The sequence below is a fragment of the Asterias rubens genome, chromosome 21, assembly GCF_902459465.1.
Source record: "Asterias rubens chromosome 21, eAstRub1.3, whole genome shotgun sequence".
In the NCBI taxonomy this organism is placed as follows: Eukaryota; Metazoa; Echinodermata; class Asteroidea; order Forcipulatida; family Asteriidae; genus Asterias; species Asterias rubens.
The window spans coordinates 7196924-7209092 of NC_047082.1; the positions used below are offsets into that span (position 1 = coordinate 7196924).

Sequence of the window (12169 nt, forward strand, 5' to 3'; positions counted from 1 at the left end):
TTTATAGATAGGGTCATAGAGTAAATGACCGTGAAAGCTTATTTTGGTAAGATGCATCTGTTGATAGTTATAAACTATATTTTAAGAACGGATTCTGTTTGAAATGAAATGGTGTGTATTAACAATTATTGCCACCGGGTTAAGCTATCTGGGCAGATACAAATGCTCATGAACAAACCGGGCACAAGGGCATGTCAGGAAACTTCAGATATGATCACTAGTTATGTTAGTGGGTGACGTTAAGGGTTTCATTGTGACCTATCAATAGGTCATTATTCCTTGCTACCATCACATCTGTCCTACAACGGTGCAAGACTATTTTGTCCCATCCAGCCTCGGTATGAGTTGACATCATTTGTCATTTTTAAATCTGAGAATCACCAAAAATGAAAACACACTTCACCAAATGTGAACATCAGTCATTAATATCTTATGTGATGGAGCATGAACACTGCCTGATATGACAAACTATGTCAGAAAATAACTATGTATAAACTTTAACTTTGCCAAATTTGCGGCTAACACGAGGAAGAATTCACTCATCGCTGAGTTCTCTTACGTCCGATATGCAAGGGAAGTAACGCTAGGATTCAGAGCTGTGCTCCAGGCACATTTTGCATCACTTGCCCTTTCTGGTGGCTGCCTTAGTTTGGTTTTAACTTTCTTATTCGGTCCAGCACTTTCACCTCTTAGAGCTCCTTACAACACAACTTTCTTTGGTAGATCTTGCAATTCACGAGCAAAATCAAAATATGATTAGTTTTGTTGGTTGAAAGGAAGATTGAGACCGTATTATATAAAGTATCAAATACGTTCAAAAATGATGAATTTAACCAAACTTAACAGGACAACTTGTTTAGGTAGACATTGGGGAATGGGTTTTAGAGCTGGAAGTCTGGACAACTGCCAGCATCTTTTGCTGGCCACTAATTAGACCTGCAAAAGGCTTCTTATCAATGCAACCAATTGGTTTAATACTAATAGTTTGTCGAGTCGAATCTGTGACTGTTTTAGCCAAAGGTGGTAAAGGGAAAGGAAATTAGGAAAGTCTATTAGTCCAGAGGTAGATGGATTAGACCTACTTTCAATACGGATAAGCAATCTCAGTGGTATGATGCCTTGATTTTCAATTCATGCACGTGGGTTTAGCATTTTGAGTTAACTGGCCTCAAAGACAAAATTATGGAGACATCTTCAAGACATTTACAAATAACATTATTGCGTGGTGTGTACTTTCCTGTGGAATATGGCCGTCGTGATCTGATCCTGATTTATATTGGCTTCAATGTTTTCGTCTGAGTTAAACGGCCATTTGCTAATGCCAATGCACTGAACAAAATCTTTCAAACAAATGTCAAACGATTTAGTGTAAATTTCTACACGAATTCAGAGGCAGTGTTTCACTTTTCCACATTTGAAAATATGTAAAAGGTATGACAGGTATAGTTGGAGTAGCATTTCAGTGGTCGTCACAAGAGCTGTCGTAATGATTTGATTTGAAAGTTTGGACAGTATTAAGATGATTAATTGCAACAGAGTACCTTGTTGAAACAGGCGACCACCACATCCCAGGTCGTTAACCCATAGCAATGTGTCAGGGAGGAGTATGGGTATCAAACAAGGTATCAACGGAGTACAGTGACAGGCGTTTTTAGTTTAATTCTACAAATGTCTAGACTATTTTCACAATAAATCACAGAGCGATGATGGAAGTACACTTCCCAGTTCTAATTGGGGGCAAAGTCATGTAAAGTGTACTAGAAGCGGTTGCCCCCTTCATTGCCCCCCCCCTCTCACCTATTAGGTCCGTGGATGTAGTGTAACCCTTTAGGGATAAGGGAAAATAAATGACTTATGAATGGACCTTGTATGATTGATCAAGGGTTATAGTTTACTCATCAGAGGGATTGAGTCTTGCACCCAGTATACCCACTATACTCTATCAACTGGGTTATCATAACCTCAGTGCTGGTCTGTTTTAGTCGGGAGACTACTACACTAAGTTGTTGAATTGGTTTTACCTTTAACACTGATGTGTGTACTCACTGTATACCCGAGTCCAGTGAATCAATATTACTAGGGTGGGATTCGAACCTACGACCTTTACTATTCTAGAGCATCTTATGAGTTATGCCGAGGCATGATGTCTCACTTACTTTTCTCAAGTACACCTGGTTATAGGTTATTATAGTAAAGTTTAACATGTTTTTTATCTTTAAAGTTATGCTTATGACCATTCATAACTGTGGGATAATCCCGTCGATGTTGCTCTACTTACATTCAATGCATCATTATGTTATTAACATGTTGACCCTATACGCTGGTTAACATTTCGTTTCGTGAGACGCAGTCGGTTGCATTGCCACATTGTTACACTAATTTAATGTTTAAAAACCTATTTTTTATTTTGTACATTTGGACACGAGCCTTTCCTATGACTCCGTTATTAGAATGTATGTGATGGAAAAACGAAATACAACGAAATGGGTTCCCTTACAAGTTTGCCATTTTATGACTTCCTCATAAAATGTCTCTTGACATTTTGAAAAGATTCGTTTGGCGAGAATTTCTCCATATTTTGTACAACAACAATAATGTCAGCATAAATGTAATTTTAAGGCAATGTGAATTTTGAATGCTCTGTGAATAAGTTTATATTTGTAGGGCTACTTAGTGCAGAAAAACCAAACCACAAGAAATCCGAAAGATATCACTTGGTTTGTACAAACGTAGTGAGTGGATAGATACGAAAGAATGAACAATGACAACACAGTAAGTTGCACAGTAGATTCATACAGTCAATCTCAAACTTTCACGAATAAAGAACTTTTCTTGTTAGAAAATTGTTAACCTGAAGTGAACTCTAGTGTTCTGTGAAACTCATTACGCCACCTACGCGGTATGAGGACACAAGAGCCTTGATGGGACCTGACGGGGCCCCCGATCAGAGGGCCCCCGAACAGAGGCCCCCGATCAACCCGATGCCCCGCTCTCTCAGCTTGTGACCGGCAATCTTTCCCCCGTACCCGGATAAAAGAGGTCTTTGACCAGCGCGTCGTGCTGCAGGTTGGACGGGGAGATTTACCGGTTTAACCCCGATGGTTCGAAAGGATCTTCGTCTGTCACTACCCTGGCAGGCCTCGGGAGTCTGGCGGGACGCGTTGGGGCTGAATTGAATGTCCTTTTTGTGAAGTCGGCAAGAAGAGAAGATGAAGAAGGTCGTACGTTTACTTGTTGGAATGTGTGGTTTTAAACCAGAAAGCAAATAGTGTTAAACATGCTAAGCTGAATTTCCAGTAAATTCGCATGCTATTGTGGACGAATTACACATTTTGTTTACTATTAAAAAAGTAAATTGAACAAGATCGCTTTAAATAAGGGAATGATGCAAATTGTTGTTTGATGACTGAACTCGGCCGCGATGTTTTGCATTTTTGTTCTTTAACTATGGTACTGGATGTGGACTTTCAGATTTAAACAAGGTTTTGTTTTGATAATGTTATGCCGTCTATTCTCCCATCGTCATGTAGTGACATGGACTGTTCTTACCAAAACATATCTCATGATTCCAATTACTACATCCCCCACTCTCTCTCTCCATGCCGGCATTTGCATCTTTGTAACCGTCTATTCCCCACTCCCCCATTTGTGATTGATTGCAACTAGTCCCCGTCTATGCATTTAAATGTCACCAGAGACGCTTCAACCAAGTCCACCAGTTTTCACCCCTCCCCATTCCCCCTACATTAACAAACCAGAATCTATAATGCATTGACTTTATGATTAATGAGTCATTATACGCGTTTTCAAAGTCAGTGTTCCCCGGAATTGTTTTTTCTCACTGCGGATTTCATTTGAATCTCGTGGGGATTTTACTCACACACACCGCGATTGTCAGAGAGTCTTCTACGCACTGCTCATCACGCTACCATGCATTTTAAAAGCCAGCATTATTCAAGATTACGCTCCAGAGTAAAGCTTTTTGCGCTACTGATATCGAAGTAACTTCCCATCTGCCAAGTGTGGGCTGTCCTGCGTTTGTTTTATTTCCAGTTATTATTATATTTTTTTTGAGCGCGTAGCTGTTCCCGCCATACATAGACCGGATGGGCTCCCAGCCCCCAAGCCCATAATCTTACTTGATATAACACACTCTGCCGTTCCGCCTTCAAATATTCGACCCATTTTCACTCAGTGAATCCGAGCAGCAACTGGATTTAATGCAACTCCTTTTTATTTGAATTAGATCATCATCTTTTCAAATCCTACACAAAACGTGAAATGGGAAAAATATAAAATTATAATTAATTATTTTATTATGTTATTGACCTCAGCAAAAACAAGTGCATCAAAAAGCACAGTAAAGTTGGTTTCCATGTACATTTATTGAGGTCAATAAATTCGCGTTTCTAAAAGTTCGATTGTAATAATCCATTACTCTTTGCTCAGAAATAGATCCGTATGTAAAATATAACTTTGAGGGAATGAAGAAGCAGAAAGGAAGAAAACTAAACAGATATTCTCAATTTGAATTTAATCAAAGCCCAATTCTCCGAAATCTCTGAGTTGTGTTAATTATTGTCCCCCGTTTGTTTTTGCCAATTCCCATGCGTCATATTTAGTTCTCTACTCGTGAGTGTTTACGGCTCGTAGATCCATACTTATTGTCAAGATCGCAGCATAAAAGCCCTTCGATTTTTATCGGTAGTCCGATCCTTTCCTATTTTTTTTAAAGACAAATTTAGCCGGATTCATGACTGCTTGATTTCCAGCCGGAAAGATGATTTTAACTTCGATTTTTGTAGCCGTCTGTGGGGACACAGTGGCATAAAGCCCCGCACTGAGTTGATTTTACGGGGACCCCACTATATTAAAGGCAGATGTTATCCCAGATCACATTCCAATAAATTTGGGGCACAGAACGAAAATCAAGAAGGGGAGGGACACAAATTTGTAAAATCAGATTAGAAGTGTTTATTATTGAACGTCAAATTGAAGCAGGTCTCATGGTCGCAGGAAGCCGGGTGTTTATTACCATATTACGGCGGGTCTTTCACTGCTTTGTAACCCGTTTATAATTTCAGCATGTTGTTCCTGCGTGAACAATTGGCGCCAAAGAAAACATCACAACATGTGCAGATATTTTTGTTTCTTTATTATGCGATGGTCTTCAGATAGCCTGCTCATGTATATATTGTCATCTCAAACAAAGAATTCAAATCGTCAAGATGAACAAGTTGGCCGAGCATAATAAATCAAATTGTAATGATTAGAGAACAAAAACGCATGCACGATTTCCTCTTGTCGCCCTGCCACTCTGGAAGTAGGCCTCTATTACTAGTTCGGTATTGACATCACGCACACTCCTCGTAAATGCAGCCCAATGTCACTGCGAATTTGCACCTTTATTACATAGTATAACGTCATAACTAAGTGAGCGTTTTATGGGCATAGATCAAAACGGCGCCATCGAACAGTCCAATGACCGTTGCTATGCTAGGATATGTCGTCTCTGCACAGACAAGATGGCCGCCTCCTGGCCTTTCAGTTCCCCAATGGAGGAAACTCTAGCCACGTTGATGAAAATTTGGTGGAGTTTTATCCTGTCGTCGTCTGGCTAGATAAGGACCAATATTTCTCAAAGTGAAATGTTAGGTTGGTGGATTCCCCCACGACTCACAGATCGATCTGCCCGGGGCATCATCGTCCCATGCTGGGCCTGGAGCTCCTGATCACTGCAGGGTGGAAGTTTGGACAACACTGGGACGCAAAGTCAACGGCATTCATTATTGGGACATCCAGGGCGTAGGTCATTCTCTGTCAACGAAACCCATGTCTAAATATCATAATTCACTATGGTTAGTTTATAACACAGACTAACAAACGCTTTAAGAGAACCAACTTAATCCTTAAACACAAAGATCATTTTGTTATGGCGTGTTATAACGACGATGTCATTACAATGTGTATCAATGGCATTGCTTCCAAAACACTATGGCTCTCATTATCACTATCTGGTTCCCAACTTACACAGTACAGTGGTAAAGATAGTTCTAATTCACATTGCATGACAAAGGATAACTGTTTTTGTATCTCTTTTCCAAGACTGGTTGAAGAGCACCCCACAATAAGCATATTTGGAACTTGAATCGTTGTAAACAAATGCCGCTATATTCATCAATCCCTCACTTTATAACATCACTCAACCTTAACCGACAAACACGAATTAGGCCTTATAAACGAGACAAGTAAACCCGAAGTTCAAAATAACTCTGAAGTGCAACTTTCCCCCAGTGGACTTTCTCCTTCTGGTTTTGAGAGGAAGTTTTGACGAAGGAAATTGAAAATTGTGACTCAGAAAGAAACCATCCACAGGTGGGGGAGTTGGAAAGGGAAATACTCATTGTCTCTGTGCTCTGACAGAGATGGATCTACTCGGGCGTCAAAAAAAACCGTCCATGTAAAATTGTTTTCAGGTGAGATATGTTAACCGTAATCCCTTTCTACCTGCCTATGCCTAGGCACACTTGCTAGTGGTGACAGGTGATAGCGAATGTCAAAGGGGGACGACTCATTTAAAAAAAGGAAGGCTTACAAAATAATACATTGTGGGCCAGTAACAATAGACCCAGGTCATTACGTTTCATGAAAAAAAGGAGAGGTCATTGATCATGCGCATTTAGACAAGTCACATTTTAAACTCATTATGCCAAAAAAAAATAAACTGATGCAGGAAAACAATTGAACTGTCTCAAGTGAACATAAATTCAACTAAATACATGCATCTTTAGATAAACATGCTCCGCAAACTGCCGTTCGCGACATATTATGATTAGGCCTACAAGTCGCAGGTCAGTGTGCATGCGCATTCCTCATGATTGTCAGTGTTCTTTGAAGGACGTCATCGCATACTCGGTGAGTATGTGACATGACTTCTCATCTTGCCCACATTCATGTTACGTTCCTTAATTAGCATATCTTCCTAATGTATATTAAGAATACTCTTCAAGCTTGTTCCAGTCTCAACTCTCCTGTACTGAATGTCTTATCCTCACCACCCCCCCCCCCCTGTCATTTGATCCATATTCTTAAATAAAAAAAGGTCTATAGAGTAAAGATCCAAACCCATCTTTCATCGGTCTAAAATTGTTGGCTCCCTTCAGGACAACGGAATTGTGGCCCTTAAGCCTCGTCGTAAATCATCGAGAGTTGCCTTAAACCAAGCACCTTGATTGATGTGCCTTTCCTCGGTGGGGCTACGGTACATTCCAGTATGGAGGTTCTAGTGTTCAGCCAAATTATCGGCGTGTGCACGTTTGGATGGGGCTTTGATCATAAGCGTTTGTGTAGAAAATGGTCATAAAAAAAAGATCTGTCAATTACAGTATGTGTTGTATTTATTGTGATGTCAGATAACAAGTATTGATACCATTTCAAGTCCTCACTGTGTAGGTGTGATTTGTAATTTACCGGCAAAATTTTTTTTTTTTAATGTCGAATTGATTTTTTTTTGTTCTACTGCAGGGCTTTGTTGCTGACGTACCATAGTATTTAGGTACATTGTACATACTGTTTTCCGTATCCTAGAAAGGATTGTTTTCCGCATCCTAGAAAGGATTGTTTTCCGTATCCTAGAAAGGATTGTTTTCCGTATCCTAGAAAGGATTGTTTTCCGTATCCTAGAAAGGATTGTTTTCCGTATCCTAGAAAAGATTGTTTTCCGTATCCTAGAAAGGATTGTTTTCCGTATCCTAGAAAGGATTGTTTTCCGTATCCTAGAAAGGATTGTTTTCCGTATCCTAGAAAGGATTAGTCAGCCTACAAGTGTAATGTAGGCATCTGTTATGTGTTTTGCGGGAGGTTGTAAAGGTTTTTTGTGGATCTAAGATGAAATCATCAATAGAGTCATCATAGAGGAAGACTAGTATGACACCAATCTGTCTACAGTTGAAAAGCACACTGGAAATCACAGTGTCTATTGGGGACACAACTTCCTTAGGGATTTCACAGAAAGCCCCGCACGTGTTCACATTTATTATTGACAATCCAAAGCAGTAAATATTGTCGACTTTTTCCTTCTTATTCGATCGCGACCCGGAAGACTCCAAAGGAAAATATTAAACGATTTATTCTGATACGTTGAAAAGAAAATTGTTGATGATGTTATAGTAAATGGTACGACCAGTTGATGAAAGGTTAGTGCGATGTGGTTGTTTATAGACATGTTCCGGTCGGTGAGACGGTCATAAATAACCCTGAGTTCAAGCTCGTCACCTCGGTGCAATATTGTGCCGATTGCAGGTTAGGAATAAGTCACGTTGGTAATGATAATGATGATAATATCATTTGCCACTAAGAAATAGCTGTCAGTGTCAATCAAATCTCGTGAGAAGTCAATCAACAACGTAGAGTCAATCGAGATTTAGGTCGGTCTTTAATCAACTTGGAACAGTGGTGTAGGTTTGAATGCCCTTGCGTGAATTCACACTTGCCATACATTGATTGAGTAGACAAACAAGCAAGCAATCGAATAATCAAATAAATTAATAAATATTTAAATAAATTATTCAAGCCAAAGAAATTAATGCAAATCTAATTTGTCTTTCCTTTCCTCAAATTGATAAAATTAAAACTCTGCTATCTGTATGCACACCCTTAGCGTGAAATCATACTAGCGTGAAACTACACCAACTGTCACGCTCCCCTAGCGTGAAATCACACTTGTCACGCTCCCCTGGCGTTACCAGCCATTGAAAGTAAACCGTGGCACGAAAAGTAACAAATGGGGTTTTCTGAATGAGTTAATGCATATTTTCCCCCTCTTTTAAACTTTTTTTTTTCAGTCAAACTAAAACCAACGAGGCTCCAAAACAAGCATGAATTCATAACCATCTCAATTCACTATTTGTCTACTTCTCTATATTTGTCAATTTCTGAGCCCAAAGTAAATTGGATGGCGCGTTTTTTGTTTATTTCCAATGCCCAGAGAAACCACGCATGCGGTATTGACGTCATCAGAACAGTTCCTTGGTACATGGAGGCTTCCGACCCTTTCAAGGTTAGACAATAATCTCATATTCTTCTTGTTTTTTTCGTCAGTCAGAAAACAGAGCCTCGTTTTTTTTCACTACAACTCGATCCAAGTTGACGGTTTGAAATGGTAAGGTGAAATTCTCGATTGGGCGCTATAGTCCCGAACAAGGCCAACAATGTGAACAAAATACCACTAAGGCCTCCTGGCCATAACTAGTCATTCGTGTAAGGGTTTATGTTTTGGGTGAACGAGATTGCAAATAATAGCAATTTTTTAATATGAGCCAATCGCGAATCGCAGTGTATGTCCAGCGACTGATGAAGACACACATATCACAACGTCGGGTAAACATTGCAACAGCTGGTACTTTGAAATCATTCGTGATGGTTAAGATGTATATTGTTCGTTAAGTATCAATAGAAAGATGAGCAGTGATGCAACTGAAGTTATTGTTGTTGTAGACAAATTTCACACTCCATTACAGTGTAAATTGTTCTATTTACTGATATCGTACATGAAACTGTCAAATACCACTGTATTCTAATGAACAAATTAAAGTGGTGACTCCCCCTAAACAAGCCACACAGCACGTCAACGTAGAAGTTATGAAATATAATGTACAATCAATCAATGCGGACTGGTTGGTTCTCACAAAGCCAGCAGAAAACACCTATTGAAAATGTTGCATACTTCTATTGTATCCCTATATTTACTACAGCCAATTATGCACGCCATTTAGTAAGGTAGTTTGAAAAGAAAAAGGAACTCTTGCGCCGCACAACAAAATGGAACCTTTTTTCCTTCTTTTTTTTGAACACAAAGCCACTTTCCAACCACTCCGGCGAGTTGCCCCTGTTTAACAAAGTGTGTCATTTAACGGGCTCAGACTGAGGCTAACCCCCACAAAATAGAGAGAAAGCAGCAAGCTGTCTCAAGATACAATGGGGGACGATCAGTCGTGAAGACTAGGGGGATTGGTCTGGTATGGTCCCCCTATTCACAGAAAGACAATCAATCAAAAGAACAGACACCCATGGGGATTTACTGGACGTTCTCTTATTGTCCACAACTCATCAAAATAAGGAAGCCTCCAATGTGACATTTCTATGTGCTATATTTATCTCAATATATCGTGTGTTTTAAAATGAAATTTTGATTTTAAGTGCAGAAAACCTGAGACGGGGAAAAAACAAGTCTGGCCCTTTGTTTTTCAATCTTGAAAAAATAGTTCCTGGTCTGACGTTTCGACCCTATATAACAGAGTCTTCTCGAAGTTAAAATCTTTGGACAATAAAAACCTATCGAGCAGAAATAGTCCATGAAAATACAGCGTCTTCCACAATCTCATGTTTAATAGTGGTAACCAACAGCTTGCTACGACACAGGATGGAAGCAAGGTCCATCCCCTATGTTTCTGTTGTCTCAGCTTGTGATTTCTCAGCTTGTGATGCAATGAACGTGAGGAAGAGAGAGAGAGAGAGAGAGAGAGAGAGAGAGAGAGAGAGAGAGAGAGAGAGAGAGAGAGAGAGAGAGGGGGAGGGGGGGGGGGGTGGGATGTCAAAGTCTTGCTAAGTGTCACCGCCATGTTAATACCTTCCGTAATGGATTTCTTGATAATCCTCTCGGAAGCCTCCAAGACAACCCGAGCCTTGCTTCGTGATTCACCGTCTTCAGCTGCTCCTCCTTCAACAATATCTTCCCGATACTCTTCAGTTTATCTCCTTTCATTTCAAAACTTTGTTGTTAATTTTTGTTTTCTAAGTTGTTTAGGTTTCTCTGACGAGAGTCTACTTGATAAACTAATGTTTCATGATTAATAGTAAGGGGTTTGCTGATCAGTTTCTTGGAAGACATGGACCAGAAAGTTTGTTTAAATGGGTTGAATATTCGTACTGCAAATGCGGCTCTCAGAAAGAAACCAAGAGTGCAAGCTATAATAATTAAAACCAGAAAATTATAGAAATGAAGATGGGCATACAGGCCACCTTACATGGGTGTATGGCAACAGGTGGGAATGCAAACAACCAATTGGACTAAAAGCAACCAGACAAAACAAAGAGGGAGACAGAACAGAAGAAAGTTCACACAGGTTGATTGACACTAGACAGCCCAGGATAGAGTGAATAAAAACCAAATGATGGAGAATTTGTGAAGAGGCTTTCCTCCTGCAGTGACGTAAAACTATTTTGTATCACATTAATGGTCTCTGAAATAGTGGTGGTTGGGTATTTGAGCAGACTGTTTATAACGTACAGTTCCACTAGTGGTTTGCATTTGGGTCTTTATACTCTGTAATGTATTGAGCGTCGGTGAAAAAAAGAGATGGGCAGTACAGCTTTTGTTTGGAGTCAAAGAGGGGGTTTCTGTTTAGACTTTTTGACTGAGGTTTCCCGCATCTAGGCAAGAGTCCTTGAGAAGGGATAGCTACAACCATAGAAGAGAAATGTGCACAAAAAGATCCTATTCAACAAAGTCTTGGTGAAACTTCGCCATCATTACGGCCACCAGTACTCCACCCATGCTCTCACCACGGGGTACCCTGCAAATAGACAACCACGCATCAAACACAGGGTGAGCCTCATCTATTGACAGCGGCTCTTATTTGTTTTCAGCGGCCATGCGACGTCTGCTGCATGCCCCTCGTTCCATCTCAATCAAATTGATTTGGACGGCATAAGATTATCTTTCTGCAATTATTGGCTTGTTTACAGCAGTGCGACGGCAGAGGTCCTATTGTTGGGGACAGAGTATGCCCCAACCTCGCAGCTCGTCGCTCGGCCTATAAATGACTACCGCATCTTGGAAAGTTGTAAAGCAATCCGATGTTTTTTAAAAACTCGGTTTGTTTACCGCTGCTTTGCTACGGGTTCACTTGTTTTTCCACCTGTCCTACGAGGACGGTTTTTTAATTGCACAGTCCTGCCACGTCTAAATAGCAGCCGTAATGGAACGTAAATGGGACGCTAATATCTGTGTCAATGACAAATTAGAATACAGCCTGAAATATTTTCTTTTCATAAACGCCTCGGAGTGCCCGGGATTTTGCCTGCCATCCTGGAGTTGAATGAACGAATAATACACCATGATGTGTTGTAGTGCTATGTTTTAAGAACATCGATCCGGTAAATCCTGCGA

The 12169-nt window shown here is 40.2% G+C and overlaps 1 protein-coding gene across 2 annotated transcripts in view; it reads left to right on the forward strand.

Moving 5' to 3' along the window:
- The window catches only part of LOC117304324 (transcription factor AP-2-epsilon-like), a 92865-nt gene that overhangs the window by 15356 nt on the left and 65340 nt on the right, over positions 1-12169 (forward strand). The window contains exon 3 of one of the 2 annotated variants that reach the window (XM_033788705.1): positions 8987-9058. The exons of the other annotated variant lie outside the window; for it this stretch is intronic. Coding sequence (XP_033644596.1) covers positions 8987-9058 — 72 coding nt within the window. The remainder of the gene's footprint in view (positions 1-8986; positions 9059-12169) is intronic. 2 annotated transcript variants of the gene reach the window in all.